Source organism: Plectropomus leopardus, chromosome 8 (genome assembly GCF_008729295.1).
Source record: "Plectropomus leopardus isolate mb chromosome 8, YSFRI_Pleo_2.0, whole genome shotgun sequence".
Taxonomy (NCBI): Eukaryota; Metazoa; Chordata; class Actinopteri; order Perciformes; family Serranidae; genus Plectropomus; species Plectropomus leopardus.
In genome coordinates this window covers 29454573-29472754 of record NC_056470.1, presented here as the reverse complement: position 1 = coordinate 29472754, position 18182 = coordinate 29454573, and the positions used below count along the sequence as shown (strand labels likewise).

At 38.0% G+C, this 18182-nt stretch overlaps 1 protein-coding gene across 1 annotated transcript in view; it reads right to left on the bottom strand.

Moving 5' to 3' along the window:
• Positions 1 to 2205: 2205 nt before the first annotated feature.
• The window catches only part of spats2 (spermatogenesis associated serine rich 2), a 29486-nt gene continuing 13509 nt past the window's right edge, over positions 2206 to 18182 (bottom strand). Inside the window, exons 8-13 of the mRNA XM_042491634.1 lie at positions 17998 to 18133; positions 14079 to 14137; positions 10875 to 10984; positions 10519 to 10621; positions 9178 to 9326; positions 2206 to 8296 (exon numbers count right to left, since the gene is read on the bottom strand). Coding sequence (XP_042347568.1) covers positions 8042 to 8296; positions 9178 to 9326; positions 10519 to 10621; positions 10875 to 10984; positions 14079 to 14137; positions 17998 to 18133 — 812 coding nt within the window. The 3' untranslated portion in view covers positions 2206 to 8041. The remainder of the gene's footprint in view (positions 8297 to 9177; positions 9327 to 10518; positions 10622 to 10874; positions 10985 to 14078; positions 14138 to 17997; positions 18134 to 18182) is intronic.

Sequence of the window (18182 nt, the reverse complement as noted above, 5' to 3'; positions counted from 1 at the left end):
TATAGGGTTTCCAGCAGTTTTTTGGGAATGACATATTTTGACATTTTTGCCATACTATAGCCTTGCTTTTTCAAGGCAAAAATGTCAAAATATGTCATTTCCAAAAAATTGCTGAAAACTCCATAAAACCTCATAAGATAGCATGCAGAAACATGCCATATCAAAGGATGTTGCAAAAATGGCCAAAAACATCATAATATAGCATGTTGAAAAAATGACCAAAAAAGCAAGGCTATAGTATGGCAAAAATGTCAAAATATAACATTTCCAAAAAACTACTGAAAACCCTATAAAACCTCATAAAACAGCATGCAAAAACATGCCATAGCAAAGGCTGTTGCAAAAACAGCCAAAAGCATCATAACATAGCATGTTGAAAAAATGACCGAAAAAGCAAGGCTATAGTATGGCAAAAATGTCAAAATATGTCATTTCCAGAAAACTGCTGGAAACCCTATAACACCTCATAAAATAGCATGCCGGGTCATGCCATAGCAAAGGATTTTGCAAAAATGGCTAAAAACATCATAATATAGCATGTTGAAAAAATGAATGAAAAAGCAAGGCTATAGTATGGCAAAAATGTCAAAATATGTCATTTCCAAAAAACTGCTGAAAACCCCATAAAACCTCATAAATAGCATGCCTAGACATGCTATCGCAAAGGATTTTGCAAAAACGGCACAAAACACCATATGCCGTGTCTCGGGATGCTATTTTATGATTTTTTTTATGGGGTTCTAAGCAGTTTTTTGGAAATGTTGTATTTAATCATTTTTGCCACACTATTGCCTTGCTTTGTTGGTCAGTTTTGTATAATGCAAATGTAAATTCTTTATTGTGCGTGTATTTGTGAACGTTGAGGGGTGGGAGGGGGGCTGATTGTTCTTGATTCAGTAGGGTGGGATACGGGTATAATAATGTTTGTAAACATCTTATGAAGTGATGTTTTGTATTTTATTTAATCAAACTGTCATTTATGTATTCCTCAAACCTGCTCAGGGAATACAGGCAGGAAACAGCAGCTCTGCTAAAACCTGGTTCAATGCATCGCTCCTTGTTCTATATAAAGTTCATGTTTTATTGCGCGCTGTCCCTGTCTAAATAAAATTACATTACATGACGTTTTTGTGCCATTTTGTGCCATTTTTGACAACAGACAATACTATGACGTTTTTGTGGCATTTTTCATAACATACTATAACGTTTTTGTTCGTATCTCTGTTAAACGTTTAAACAATGCTGCCTGAGGAATTATGTGTTTTTATAGTGTTATATTGTTTACATTACTAGATGTATGTCAAATGTTTTTATGACTCTGTGTGTGAAATATGTAATATACATGTAGTGTAACTGGGATTATGTGCAATAGTACATCTGTTTTTATTATAACAGTTATGTTTTTAATGTTAATGGTGTGTTTATTGTTTTTAACGTAAGTGTTGAGGCGTTATCTGTGCAGCACTGAGTCCAAGAAAAATATAACGAATATCGAATCATTTTGTATCGTTCTTTTGTATGACGTTTTAGTTACAGATTTGAGGACATACTACACTATGACTTTTTTTAACATTGGTTGAAATACTATACTATGACGTTTTTATGACATTTTTGATGACATAATATACTATGACTTAAAACACATGTCTGAATACATTGTATACTTCAACATTTTTATGTCATTTTGGGTAATTTTTGACAACATACTATACTATTACGTTTTGGGTCATTTTTTGATGACATACTATACTATGATGTTTTCATTTCATTTCATTTCCAATACCTTTTTGTGGAATTGTACTTTACTATGATGTTTTTGTTACATTTTGACAGTGTAATATACTATGACATTTTTGAATAAATATTATACTTTGATGTTCTTGTGGCATTTTTGATGAAAAACAATACCATGACCTTTGTTTGACATTTTTGATGACATACCATACTATGACCTTTTGGTGGCATTTTTAACTACATACTATACTACAATCTTTTTATCGTATTTTTGACAAACTACTACAGTATGACGTTTTCATCACTCATATCCTGTGTTTGCTTACTTTGTTAAATTTGCTGACGCTGTAAAACCTCACTGTCACCTCAGTTTCAGCTCCTGGTTTGCATGCAGTCTGATGGATAGAAACCACCTTTGTTTGTCAGTATACCTACAAAAAAAACAAACAAACAAAAAAAACCTGAACATAGTCAGTATTGCAAACTGTTTATTCGTAGTAAATGAAAAGTGTGCAATTCAGTGAGAGGGGAGAATGAGAGGAGAGGGGTGTCAGGGACGGTTGATGTCTTTGGTCCATACTCTGGTGGAGGGGATGTCAATGAATTGGTGGGAGACGAGAAAAGGCACTTGAGTTTACAGTTGTCTCAGAAAGTTGTCTTGAGAAGAAGGACACAAGGTCTACTGGAAGAATGAATGAACTAGACGTTTTCACCTCCATTATGCCTAATATGAATATCACATACAAAATGCCCCATGTGAGCACAAAAATCATATAGCTACATATATGTATATACAGTAAGGAAACAGAAAAAAAGAAGGTGAAGTAGAAGAAAAGGTGAACCGTTGGATTTATCCCCTTTGGAATTCTTACAGGCCGAGGGAAAAAAAAAAGGCAGCAACTTTAAAACTGGACGAATTTTTTTCTTTGGTGATAAACTAATATTCCTACAGTTTGGAATGTAAAACAAAAAAGTGGTCAAAACGAAGCAGACAAAATCGACCCACTTTGAGTGCCTCTAACATTAGAAATGAGCCGGAAAAAAAACTGATTCATCATCTGTCCTGCAGCCCCAAAGACGTCAGTCAATAAAAGTCTTCATAACCACCCTGAAAAGAATTAAATGAATAGTTTTTAGGAAATACGTTTTTCCTTTTTCTTACCGAGAGTTAGATGAGAAGACTGACAGCCCGAAGAACTTATTTTAGTCTAAAGACTGGAAACAGCAAACAGCTCCCCTCGCTTTGTCCAAAGGGCACAAAATGCCTACCAGCACGTCTTAAGTTCACTGACTTTTTAAAAAAAAAAATCTTTTAATACGTACAAAACCAAAACTGTGAAAAATATTTTTTTATGTTTAATGGGAATTATGTGCTGAACTATTTCTTGGCTCTCATCAGTTGCCAGGCAGAGGGCATGCAGGAAGGTGGAGCTCAAGCATCAAGCGCCACACACATCCAGTACGTTATCTGTGGGAATTTTAAAGCTCGTCATTGTCCTTCATTTTTAAACTTTCTGCATTTACAAAACCCCAAACTGTGAGATTTTGTCATATTCTTTTTGAATTTACACAATGTTATGTAGAGAACTTTGAGGCAAAAAAGAGGATACTCTGAGGGGTTACTGATTGCAAGCAAGAAATAAAACCTCTTGTAAACGGTCAAAAGACTTTCATTTTTACACTGTTTTAGACTGAGTAAACACATGAGAAAAACCTGATAATTACTGAACTTTAGTAGTGCTGGTAGGTGTATGTTTTAACATAAGGCTGGGAGACGAAGCGGTTTCCTAGTCTAGTTCAAGACGGATTTTGGAAGTGCCCACCTCTCCCATACTCTGCCTCTGATTCCTCACACAGCAAGACAGTGAACTCTAGTGGATGAAGGCTGAAAAAACTGCATAAATTACGAGCAACAACAACTTTGAGGGATCCTTTCAAGTCCTGGTCGAGCCTGAGCCATGGCTTGTTGTTGCTTTAAAAATAGAGGTGGACAAAGCTTCGCAAAAATAGAACCTGGGCCAAACATGAAATGCGTCCCATACGCTTAACAGGTGAGGATATCTTCAATGAGAAAAACAAATTAAAACAATCCAATGTTTGCTTGCTCGCTCCTTTTTAAACGGTTCAGTCGGGAAGAGGTGTTACCCTACGACTCTCACCCTGAACCCAACTAATGTCACCTCTTATGCCTACACGTAACCTACCGAAACCTAAAAAAACAAACAAACATTCAGGACAGTCTAAATCTGAGTTCCTTAATCTGGGGTAGGGTGGTGAGGCGCATATTTGCCAAAACGGTTAGTCTCCAATATTGAAATTAGGGATGCACAATTATATCGGAACATCATCTGTATCGGCAGATAATGGCTTTAAAATTTAATATCAGACACGCTGTTTCTGCCAATATGCCAACCCGATATTTTATTTTTATTACCAAAGTGAATATTTACAAAACATCAGCCTTAAGTTGGAGCATTTTTCTTATTTTGCACAGTGAATGAATATTACATTAAAGGCATTGCATCTAATGTCTCCATTTGGTGGGCCATCAGGATGAGAGTATTTATAATATAATAATTCCACCACAAAAGAGACTTGATCATGAAAATTAGGGTTGAGACAAAAAGCGGATATATCAATATCTGTAATCAGCCAGATTAGTTGTTATATATTGGCATGTTGCATATCTGCAAAAAAATCCAATATTGTGCATCCCTAATTAAAATCTACCCTGTAAAACCAAAAAAATACAAATGGAGACCTTTTCAGTAGCATAAATTGAGCTTAACCAAGTATGTTTTCTACCCATAATGATCTCATTACTGCCCACTGAGGTCAGATAATACCAACTGCAAATATTGCTGATGAGAACCACAGGTGTAGGTTTTTTTTCCCAGCAACCACAGGGGGCATCAACGAGCCCTAAAAATGCTCTAAAGTGACACAAAAAATAGATTTACCCCTTTTCAAAAGTGTTTTCAGACTGTAAGACAGAGAAAAAAATGTATTTCCCAAAATTGAAACTATTCATTTTAGTCAAAAGAAACAACTGATGTGTAATGACACATTAACCAAATACTGCAAACAAGTTAACTCTCTCTCCACAATATTAACTAATATAATAACTGAAGAAAAGACTTTTTACGAATCTCAAATAAGAGGAAAAATCTCTCTATGATCAGAAAACCCACGAGGAAACAAAAATGGGGAAAGAGAATGTATTATAAATTCATTTTTTCCAAAAGTCCGCTCAAAGGAAGACGACATATTATGAAGAAAATGCAGCAATTATGTAACAACCAGTCTTACTCTACAGCCTCGCAGCTCCACATACTGTATGTACATAACAAGAAGAGACGAGGAATCACAGAGGGGTCCCTGTCCCTTTAAATAAGAGCCCAAATGGTTTGAAAACAGGCCGTGTCAAAACATCAGCAATGAGGTAATCACCAGCTTTTTCTTCACAAGCTGTGGACACTACGATGACCCCGACAACAAACAGCCTTAAAGCGTCGACTTGGCAGCCGTACAAAAAGAAAGTCTGTGAAATCAACGCAACCTTCCAACGCATTCATCAGTTTGATCAGTTTTACTTTCACAGACGGGACAGAGTGAATTTAAAAAAAGGGGAAGAAAAGATCTAATTCTCATACATGTATTTATAAATCGCACGTCCGCTCTACAAGTACCGTCTATTAAGAAAGCCGTCGCGATGCAGACATCCGTGTCTCTAGAAAGGCAAATGTGAAGTCCTTCTGTGACTAAAGGCAAGCAAGTCATTAATATGCCGTCTGTGTGCATATAACAACAACACAACACAAAGAAGAAAATCCATCCGAATAAATGTCAAGGACTAAATATAGAACAGCATGTGGACAGTTTCCTTTGTCGTGAGTTTCAACATATCATTAAACAGTATTCTACAAAAGGTAATGAGCCCTCTCTTTGTTATAAAATAATGGACAGCGAGCCAGCGACAGCACACATGATGAGTGTTGGCCAGTGGGAGGGCGATACATCACTGCCTTAGGCAATATTTCAAGGAAAAAGATGGACGTTTTGGGAAATGCTCTTTCTTGCAGAGACTTACATGAGAACATTGACACCTTTGTCATGTCTGTGTGGTAAATATAAAACTACAGCCACCAGCTGATTAGCTCACCATAGCATAAAGACCGGAAACAAGCTGGACAGCTCGCTTTGCTCTGAATGGTAAATAAAGCTTTTGTATGAAATAAACAAACAAGATAGAAAATGTTAATAAATGAACTTTGGAGATGCTGGGAGGAGTGGAGAGGAATCAAAGCTGTCTTAAAAACTTCCAGTTTTTGTGCTAAGATGATCTGCTGCTGGTTAGGAAGGGGAATTGAGAGCTGGTTATAGTTGAGAACCGACTCCAAATTTTCCGAATCATCAGAATAGTATGACTTCAAACGTATCAATTTTCATCAGTATTTTGACAAACCTGCATCGCAAAACAATGACGTCAAACAAGTGGCAGTCATGACTCAGAGGACGAAACTGCCCAAAGCGTGACTTCACTTCACACAAAAAAAAAGACGACAGTGCTGATTGATTGTAATGTCTGTAAACAATCACTTCAAGTTTCTGGAAACAACAGCACTGTGCGTAAACGTCTGTCTACACTACATGGGCTTAAATTCCAGGAATGCCACGTAAATACTGTTTTATGCACAAGTGCCACTGCTTTTCAACCGAGCAGCACGTCAGTTAATGAGAGTAAATATGCTTAGATGACATCAGTGCCACGCAGGAGGGCTTAGATTTTTTCTTGAATTAAGAAAACCTAAAAAAAAAAAAAAAAAAAGAAAAAGGCCGTCCAAAAAATTCTCTCATTTCATCGATTTAACGGTCCTGACGCACCGAGCCCACAATCTGCCGTCGGTGAGTGACTGACTGCCGCCCTACTGCAGTGTGTCATTTATCTTGTCGTTTTGTTATTTATGTATTTGTTTTTCAGCTGATTCAGCATGTTGAATCAACATTGAAGCCCGGCAGTAAATGAAATCACTAATTGGCCCTTCAGCTCAGCGCACGAGAAGAGAATCCAGGAATGTAAACAAAGAGCTAAAGTCAGGTGGGAGTGAGCTGGAAACCAGCGTGTCATAAAAGGCGATTTTTCTTCAGCCATTGAGCTCTTTAACAGAAATATTCCCTGATGGGTTGGGCGCAGGGTAAATATGCTTTGTTGTCATGAGCTTTTTGGCTGAGACACAGCGACGTAAAGCGACGCAACGGTCGGCTTTTGTTGTTGCCAGATTTGCTGTCAGTTTGGTGTGCTAAAGGGGAAGAAAAACGAGCGAAGAAAGAGTGAATGAATGTAACCGTTGCATGGTGCTGAAAATCTGCATAGGCCTAGTTTTTTCCACAAAGTTGATCAGAATTCAATATGGGAATCGATAAAGAATCGGACAGATAAGCAGAATTGCTAACAGCAATGAAATTGTATCAATTTCCATCACGGCTGCTTCATATTTAGTGCACAGACACAAGCTTGGAGACAATCTTCTTTTCCAACTCTGCAAGAAACAGAAGGAGCTATTTCTCAAATGTCAAACTATTTCTTTAAGAGGGCAACTTCTGTGTTCACAGATACTCTCAAACACATCTACGTCCTAGTGTTAACATGTTCCCTATGGTTTGTAGCAGCCATATGAAAAGCTCTGGATTACAGTTTGATATGTTTTTTTACCTTCTTGTAAAGATTAACGATAGTCTGTAGTGTTGATTGTAAGTCTACTCTCCTGATAACAAAAACCTCTGTTACTGCTAGAACTACTTTTGCACTTTCACTACGCTTTTCCACAGTGAAGGCATTGAAATGGTTCTGGGAGACGAGAAAAAAAAAAAAAAAGGATCTGAGGTGCACATCAGAGAGCTGACATAAGCCACAGCAAAAATAGAAATAGTACTAAGAGTTCAACTTCAATAGTGCACAAATTTTTGCAGGAAATCGTGTCAGTCTCCGACAGACAGCTTAACTGCGAAAAATAATGGCATAGACTGACGATAGCATAGCGATGAGATCTCTCAAAGGGGGCCTAAAGATAGAAGCTGTTACTTCAACAGGATGGAAAAGGAAGAGCGATGACAGAACAGTGAGAGCTTTTCAAGTTTGAAGGATGAATGGATTGATGTAGAGAGGTGGCACTACAGCTCAACTGACGGAAATATGTAAACTTGTATTCTATTCTTCATTGAGAGGAGTTAGTACGGGGGAGGATGTGGAGGGGAGGGGAGTGCGAGGATTAGGAGATGGGTTTGATTAAGTACGGGATTTCCAATGTCAAGGGCAGTGCGTCCGCGGAAGCCTTTGAGGCAGCCCGTTGTGAGACGGTCGCTCTTGGTTGTAGGAGGACGTGGAAGGATGGTGGGGACCTCTCGAGCTGTGCGAGTGCTGCGAGGGACCAGAAGAGCCACCGTCGCCCTGGTAGCGGTGGTTGGCGCGACCAGCGTTCCTGTCATGGTAGGAGCCACCATTATACCTCTGACCCGAGTGATAGCCTTGTCCCTGGAAGGTACGCCTGTTGCCTTGGAAAATCTGAGAGGAGCATTAAATGCCAGAGAATTATCTATTTACTCTTTCTATCTTATTAAATCAGGTTTAGAACATTAAAACGATGCACACAAGATATGATATGAAGATATTAACAACACATCACAAACCATCAACATGTCAAAAACAGATGCCACAAAACGAGTAAAAAAAAAACCAGTCACAATCACCAGTCTTCCACACATGGTCATGGTAAGAGTCAAACATTATATTTCTTTCAGTTCAATTCTTTTTTTCTTATCAATTTCTTAACTCATCAAGTATTTTTGTTTGAGGGCACATTGTTAACAATAAGGACTTTTTTTTTTTAGAGTTGTCCGAAACATCACCAAATGTGGACAAAAAAATATGTTTTCGATACCTGTTTTACAGAAGCGACAGTTTGAACCCTCTTCCATCCCCCAAATAAAAGCATTTTTCTCGAGGGTTAGATTTTGTATAGAACTGTATGTTGAAAGTACTGTGATTAGTATCTATAACAGACTTACAAGTTAGATTATACACTTGTCTCAATGGTAAAGGGGTATCAAATATCCCCTCCCAGTAAGACTGAAATTTATCTGGATCATCATTCAAATATGCCCTCAAGAAAAATTTGCACATAAAAGAATTTGTATCTTTTTCCCTTTAAGCCACGGGCAATTTTTTATCAAAGGTTTACGCACCAACATTTTTCTTCCAGTATCTTTCACTTTTTTACTAACTGATGGTATCTAAATTAATGGCTATTAATACAAAAGGAAATGAGGTTTTCAAATGGCTTAAAGATAAATATACATACATGTTATATGTTTACAGGTCAATGAATGACTTACTTTGCTGATGAAAGTGAACGTCTTTATGGTCTGAATGTTTTCCACACTGACCTGTTTGTTTGGTGGAGGGCGGCTTTCACTGGGGGCGCTTTGGGTCTGCGGGGGAGGAGGAGGGGTTTCCAGCAGGCTCGGGCTGGCGACAGAAGAGGACGTGGAGCTACAGCGAGACCGATTCGAATAGCCTGTACGTGGATGGTAAACTGTAAGAGAAACAACACGGTAAATCCCAAACAATACAACCTAGGACGCATCTCATAAAGCAACGTTACTAAATAATCTGGGCAACTGCACTGAGAAAAACTAAGAAAAGCTTTGTTTTCAGCCGGGTATATATTTTTATATTTTGAATTCGAATGGATTCTGGGTTTTAAAGCTGTGTTTACACTAATAAGTTTGGTCTAAGAAATGTGGTGAGATTTTTTAAAATCCAAAATACTTAAGCGGGGTACACGCTACAAGATAATTGGGCCAAGTTTGGGCAAAGTCAGCAAAGGCCCGATTATCTGATGGTTCTAAGAGGGATTTGACCCCCCCCGCATGGAAGATCACCGGAGCCGCCCTGATTTGAAATCGTGTTCAAACATGTTCAATCTTTACGATCAGAAATCCTGTTGTGTGGGGGGAGGAAAGTGGAACTGAAAGATAGCCAATCAGGAATCATGCTGACTGAAGCACAACGAACAAGTGACACGACGACGGTGATAAACGTGCAGCAACGTGTCCCGTAAAACATACCACAATCGAACTGACAAGGAGAAAAGGTGGACAGAAATTTCTGCTGCAATGGAAGTACCGGGTGGCTAACAGCTAGACATCATAAGTTTGGCTTGATTAAAGATTTGTGTATGAGCGTGCAACATGTGTGTGTATCCGCTATGTTTCTTTACTCTGGATACTCCGATACAGATTATTGGCAAAAAAAAAAAACAACAACAAATATCATACCCAAAAAAAGGCAGGGCCAATAATCTGTCGACCCGTAATACAAATGTTTTAAGTTTTGATTCTTATGTTCTCCTGTTTTGGTCACAGCTACTGAAAGTTGGCAGCAAAACCAACACTGACACATTTGAACAGATTTAATTATTTGAAAATTAAAAAGTAAAAAATAATCATGTGCCTTTGTATTTTTAGGGTTTGCTCTTTAGCTTTGTCCATTTCCTCCCTAAGTCATGTAAATTGGCACACCGTCTGGCCTTGTTTTGAAATGTTATAATTATGAGCTTATTAGCCACTGTGAGAGTGCTTCCAGTCTGCTGACAAACGGCTGTAATCGTGGACATGACCTTCAAAAATGCTGAAACTGAGCAGCAGAAATGTTTGCTTTGGTATTTTGTGATATATGGGGAAGCTGTTTTGTATCATTCAGGATTAATAAAATGAAGAACGTACCTGATCCAAACCCTGAAATGCTCGTCTTCAGCGGTTCAAGATCAAATGTAAATCTTACAGCTTTCCCAAGGTCCTCATCGTATTTACGCTCGCTCACAAAGTGCTGCAGAAAAAAAAAGACAACTGATTATATTCATCACCAGTATGCTCCAAAATGTAGCAGCTAAGTTTTGTTTTAATTATTTTCTCTGCTTGTGGTTCACGCTGATAAAGACAACAACCAATGAGCTTTTTAATTTGCTTCAAATTTAACACCCATTTCACACTTAGGAGGCCGTGCACTAAAAGTGTTCAGTCACAAGCTGCGAAAAAAAGACAGACAAGGTCAAACTGGAGCAGCAGTGTTATTGAGGTACCTTTATGTCTGCACGCAGTTCAGTCAGCTGCTCCTCAGACATGGACGCCGACTGGTCCGTCAGCCGTCTGAGCTCCTCTGCTCTCTTCTGTCGGGCGTCCAAAATCACCACTGAAAGCAGCAAATGTGATATTTAATAAAAATGAACGAAGATGAATTCTGTTTACAGAAGTCAATCAGAAGATCTTCAATCTGTCCTGTTCATGGTGTCCAAAACAGAGCTAAATCTATGTCATTAAAATTTTTCATGTCTTATGTTTTCTAATTGTCTGCCAGTCACAACAGTTATTCTCCCTGCCGATTAATTTGCCAATTATTTTCTTAATTAATTGTAAAATATCATCATTTTCCTGAAGCCCAAGTTGATGTCTGCCTTTAAATGTCTTCTTTTGTCCAATCAAAAGACCAAAAACACAAACAGTTTCACTTTACTGTCATATGCAAGAAAATAAGAAAACATTATCCGGTAAAGAGAACCCCAGTAATGAGTCCTAAAACCCGGAAATCTATTTCATCTCAGCACCTCAAAGTCACTGTGTTGTATTGAATGGGTTTTTGGCTAGAAGCCTAAAATAATGTCTGCGGGTAACACAAGCAGAAGACACTTTCATATTTTGTTCAACAACATAAAATTTGTCACCTTTTACTTCTGGCGATTGCATTTAGGCTTAAAAAAATCCTAAAAGTGGTGTTTATTTGTGTAGATTAAATTGCTGAACAAAATGTGCGAATATCATAAACGTTTTAGCTTATTTTCTATGTAAAAACCCCATACGCTTTTTGCCAGTGATTAAATTAATTTTTTTTAATTAAATTAAGTGATTGATTATAAAAAAGACCTACAGATTATTATACTTCTATGATTATGCTTTTCTAATTTTGTTCCGTCTGCTTCTGTACTGCTGATATTTCCTGCAGTTACAGTAAGTTTCGTTTTCCGCGTGAGAAGTCAGCTGTGCTTCTTTGATATGACAAGTACAAAGTACAACTGACTCAGCATCTAAAAGGTAAACAAGGGCCAAAGATAAAGCAATTTTCAAATCAAGATACAATGAACTCTGTCTTTCAAAAGTTTGGCATCAGCTGCTACAAAAGCTTGACTTGGTCTAGTCGGATGTCTGAGAAGACTTCTCTGTATTTTTTAGAGGTCTTTTGTGCTTCTAGGTCATAGAAAGTCTTCTTTCCAAATAACTGTTATTTTGTATGAAGGGTTTGTTTTGTACACGGAGAACAAAATGCTGCACAATAGTTCAACCAGACTGACAACTGAGGGGGCAGAAGGAGACGAAGATCCCTCTGAGAAAAAGTTCAGTAAGAACAGATGAAATCATCAGTTGGTAAAAGAAACTGCAAGGTTAGCATCGAAATGTGTGCAGATTTAAATAGAAACAGGTTCCTGTTTCAGTGTCAAGTGCACAATGATGCAATAACACGCTGGAATTAACAGGCAACGCACTGCTTGAGCAAAGTTTGTCTTCAAACTTCACCACAGAGACAGGAGGTTAGTCTCTGGGTTGGCAATGTTAGAATTAGATCAGGAAATCGTCATGTCATTTTTCACTAAAAAATACAAATTATACTCTGGCTCCAGCTTTTTATCTCACATTGTACACTAAATATTGTTTGGTTTTGAACAGTTTCTTGGACAAAACAACACATCTGCAGACCACATATAGGCCTCTAAGAAGGTTTAATTATTTTTTTCCCCATTTATGGCATTTTATAGAAGACAGGCATTTAAAAAAAAAAAAAAACAGATTCATTGATTAGAGCTGACACAGTTAATCCTTTAGTCAAAAGAAAATGAAAATCTGAATTTTTTTCATTTCTATCAAAAATGCAGAACAGCCTCTCTTTTCAGCTTCTACATTGTGATGATTTGCTGACTTCTCGTTTTGTTATGTAATCGTAAGGTGAATATTTTTGGGGGTTTTGGACCATTGGTTGTACAAAACAGACAATGTGAAGCCGTCATCTTGGACTTCAGGAAGTCAGCGGTGGGAGAACTACTCAGATATTTTACTTATGTAAATGTAACATATAACAGTGCATAAGTATTCTGCGACAAGTAAAATTTTACTTGTGAAAGAACAAAAGTATAATGCTTAAAGTAAATGTAATCATAATGCAGAATAATACATTTTAAAAATAATGTATATTACTGTTTATAATGTTTCATGCATTGATGTGTACATCACTTTAATGTTGCAACTGGTGAAGGAGAAGCTTTCTTCATTTAATTTAAAGAAATGTAGTGGAGTCAAAAGAATAAAAAGAAATACTTAAGTAAAGTACAAGTACCATAAAATTATAGTTAAGTCCTGTATTTGAGTAAATGTATATAATTAGTTTCTTTCTACCACTGAAGGAAGCTGTGATGGGCATTTTTTCATTACTTTCTGACATTTTATAAAACAAACAATTCATTGATTAATTGGCGGATTAATCCATAATCAAAATAATCTTAAAATGCAGTACCAGTTACAGCAGTAGTACTTTGCATCACTTGTACCTTCAGTACTACAGTGAGGATAAGGATCATTATATCCCGTCCCTCTGTAGTTAAGAATAGTATGAGCATCCTGTCTTTGTTTGGACTCTTTAATATTTGTCAGTTGTTTTTCAGATCTGTTTGTCGTTCAGATTTTTCCTGTAAGAGATCAAAAGGTTTTAAAAGGGGAAACTAGCAGTTAAACAAGTCCAACACAGGAAGGAGATTAGCAGAAGGTAAGTTTTGAGGAAACCTGGCTTTTGTAATGTCGAAGAAACACTAGAGTTTCTTCGCTTTCCTCTCAATTCCCCAATCACCTTGCACAAAGACAGCATTGAGTCTCCCTTGACACCTGACACTATTCACTTTTTCCAGGCCTGGAACACACAGCACTCTACACTGAGAGGACAGAATAACAGAGAATGGCCTACTTGTACAAATATGCAGTCTTGCTCTGTCATGTTACATACACACACACACGGTGGTATGCTCTAGGTATATCAGGACCCTGAGGGCACCACTGCAGTTTTGGAGAAACTGGGACACAACATCCTCTTCACTACCTCCTACAGAAATGATTTAGGTCAGATTCTCCAGGCCCTTGAGTCAGGTGATCATTATATGTGAAGAATACTAACAGCTCCCCGGTGATATGTGACAAGCAAGATATGGTATTTAAAAAAAGAAATATATATATATATACACAGTACTTACTGGCCTCTGCTTTCACTTTGTCCATTTCTCCCAGTAGAGTCACTTCTCTGTCCATTAAACTAAGAAAAAAGAGGAAGAGGTGGAGGAGTTATCATTTGTCTTTACTTACTCTATAATGAAAAGGAATGAACGCTGACTTTACAGATTACAAATCAATTCCAATAAGATAAAATACAGAGGCAGCTGCACACTCAGAAAAACAGCAGCGTCACTGGATGATAATGCAAAACAGCAAGGGCAACACATTTCAACATTTAAGCATTTACAAATGAAACAAAGTTCTGTACTGTGTGACATTAGCAGCATCAGCATACGAGTGCCATTATTAAGTGATAAAACACTGAGTGCATTATTGTTATTATACCTGCTTGATTTTCTTAGTAGCTATGAAGACACAAAATTCTTGCTTCATTTGTTTGATAAGCAGTAAATTCATCATATTAAGTACCATATCACTGTTATCCAAGCTAATGAGGCTGCCATGATAATGGATTGGATGTCCAATTATTTACCACACCCCAATTCTCTGTTTGAGAAAGAAAGTTAAACAGGAAGCAGCACTGACTGGAGGGAGTCTTAAAGGCCTCAGGATACTTAAAACAAAGTGCAGTAAAGTGGTTGTTTGCATTTGACAGTTTTGATAATTTTCCAAAAAACAAATGTCTTTTGCTCATTCACCGGCCCTTGGCTGGGTGTGTGCAGGTGAAACAGTATGCAGCTTTTGACCTTCTACCTTAGGCTCTCTTTTTTTCCCTCCGCTCTTTACACTGTTACATCCGTCCCTTTTAGTGTGTACAAACAAGTGTCACACCACAAATACCTTTGAGGAAAGACTGTCCGAAAATGTGTGCCAAAATCCTAATTTTTAATGATTCATGAAACTGAAATGCGATCAGAGGAGGCCCATCCGAAACAGTGGAAGTTTGGAATTAACCATGGATGTATTACGAGAACTGGATCTTGGTGTTTTAAGATAGCAGCCCATCAAGTCCAATAGGAGCTGCTCACTGGGTGTCAACACGTTTTTCAGACTTCAGACTCCTAAAATTGTTTTAAGACTTAATATGGATCAAATTCTGATTATACAAAAAGTAATTTCGAGGTTTTTGACTCAGAAAAACGGAAAACAAACAGCTTCTTTTATTATTGTTCCTGTTAGGGTAGTAGGAAAAAAAGCATTTTTGGGAAAGTGTGTGTAACAAGATCCTGCTACAAACTGTGGCCACTACACCAAAGACCACCTCACAGCCCAGCGCCGTTCTCAGGGGCTTAGTAAACACTTTAGACATTTGGATGACACATTATTTGACCTGCTTCGAGCACGCTGAGCTCCGAACAGTCACGATCTGCCTCCTGCAGCGCGATGAAGCCTCCGGACAGCGGACATTATACAGGTTACTAAAGTGTATGTTTGACAGCTGGCTGCTGCTGCTAGCATGAATTAGGCAACACCCATGACAAACTTTGTATCATTCAATAAATATTATCTATGAAGGATTTCCGATTACTCAGATGCTCAAGGCTGATATTAATTTTTCTTTTTTCCCTGAAGAAAATCCAGTAATAGTTTGTGTATCTTAGCAGGCAGCTGCTTGTAGGTTACAGATAAACAGAGCTTTAGTGTTTCACCATCCTTAAAAACATGACATGCAGGAGTTAAGTGAGTATTATAAGGTTATAAGTGAGCACCTTGCAATTGATCACAGATAAAGCAAAGATTCCTTTATTAGCATTCGACAGCAATATGAGTCTCAGCCACAGAAGTGCTGTCAGGACCTCGTGGGAGCTTAAGGTGTTGCGCAATTACAGAGCGATCTGACTTTTATCTTTGTCTAAGTGATAAAATGCTCAACTTTTACAAGCCAGTGCAAGTAGCGTTGGGGAGCTGAGAGTGGAGCTAAATGGAGATCCCATTTAGCTTATCGACAGAAAACCACAGGCTCATGTTTCAGCTTTTCAGAGAGAATGATGACTTACACACACACATAATAATTCTACAGGAAATTAAAATATATATTTGCAGAATTCACACTATGAGAGCACAGACTTTTCTACTTAAGGTTGTGATTTTTGGAGTCAGATCTTTGTAATGGGATTGTATAATGTGCTTATCATTAGTCAGTGTTTTACCTACAGTACGTGTCAGTCGGCACGCCCCCAGTTTTAAGAAGCAGGCAGGAGTACTTAGTATTGACTGAACTCCTGAGTTTCACTTGGAATTTATTTGTAATATTTTTAATTGGAAGAGTTTCTACTTTTATTTAATCAGCACCAAATTTCCTCGTTCATTCTGGGGAGAGGCCCTACAGATTAGCAGGAAATTACCTGATAATAACTTGCATTAAGTGAAAATTAGATATTAACTAGTGTGCATTGGTGTGTTTCATAATTGTCCTTCATTTCATCAGTTGGTCAGCATGTACACTTATCATAGATAAGGAGAAAAGGGATAGTTGGGAGTTATTGAACTGGGGCTGTATGGGGTCGGTAGTCAGTTTATTGGAGGTCAGGTGACACACCCACCAGTTTGAAGAAGCAGGCTGGAGAGTGACATGATGACTAAGCAAATCTACCGCTATGGACGGGTTTGCAAAAAAATGTGTTTTAGCCACCTAAAAAAGAGCCATCTCAAAGAAAAAATCTTCAACAGTTTAAGTGTACCCTAAATTGAGAATATTTTCACCGCTTTAACTTTCCGTCAGAAAGCATTTTCCAACAAGGAAGCTGTCAACAGCTTCACTTCCCCGTCTGTCTGCAAGCTGCTGGTCTACTGTTGCCTCGATCAGATTATGTTATTGTGTGACTTTAGTGAAGTCATACTAAGACTTTTAAAACACCAATGTCGCACAAACACAAAAAACCTAGCCGATCGAGGCAGTGGTAGACAAACAGCTCAGTCTCAGACAACAGGAGTCTGGCTTTAAAAAGAGCAATATCTCAACGTCACAAAGCTCTGATGGCAACATAAAGCAGTGAAAATATTTTTTAAATTACTTGAATGCACTTAATGTTTTTAAGTTGGACTTTTTTTTGTTTTGCTGCCGCCCCCCTCCACAGCAGTGCATTGCTTCGCCTCCGTGCCAAATTTTCAATTAAGTCATCTCATCCTGCTGACTTATGGCCTAAATTGATTATTACTGTGAAGAAGTGAACCTGGATTTTCTCTTATGCATGATAGTAGCATCTATCAGCTTTGTATGCTATTATTAGAACAAGCTTGAGTGGGTGGAGCCTATCCATTGTACTGTGCGTGTTTTTAAGTATTAGTGTTAATAGCAGCTTGAAACAAAAATGACTGAAAACGACGACAGTATTTCTTCTGTTTTGTATACTCTGCTCTACTCTGTAACACTCTAGTTAGTCTAGAAAATTTGATTTGTCACATCAGAGCACCTGTTAGAAGCTACCTGTGTTCAACATATAATACAGTTTGCTTCCTCTTATGCAAATTTGCCCAAGTGTCATCAGGCAGGGCAAAGGTAAGAAAATGCTCTTTGACACACTGACAGTACAACAAAATCCATAAAAACACCCACAGCTTTAGTAAACAAGCAACATGACCCAAAGAAAAAATATCGTGGGGCACAAACAGCTGTTTTTGACCAAAGAGTTCCACGAATTCTGGACTCAGATGTCCCTTTTTTTACTTTCCTATTTGCATTTTCTTTAATCACAGCTCTGCAAACCTGGACCATAAAGTCCCTGAACCAGTACAACGACTGAAGGAGGAACTTTTTTAGCATCTTAAAATATCATATACAGGAACTAAATTCACTCATTGACTTCTTAAAAAGGTTGTTGTGGTGACACCACCCTACAAGTGTTCTGTTACATCTCACTTTTCATCATGCTTTAATATTTGAGTCATCGTAAGATTCAGCTGTAGCCATGACAAGAGGAAGGATTTAAAAATACTCACCAGCTCTGGAGCTCAGCAAACGTTTGCTTCATCCTCTTGATCGAGGAGTCCATCTCCTCCTTGACCACCATCCTGTATCGAGTCAGTGAGGCGGTGCATCTCTGCAGGTCCTTCACAGATCGGTCAATGTTGGGAGCTGAGGTGTGGACATTAAACTTCACTTAGGGCACATGCTGGAGAACAGC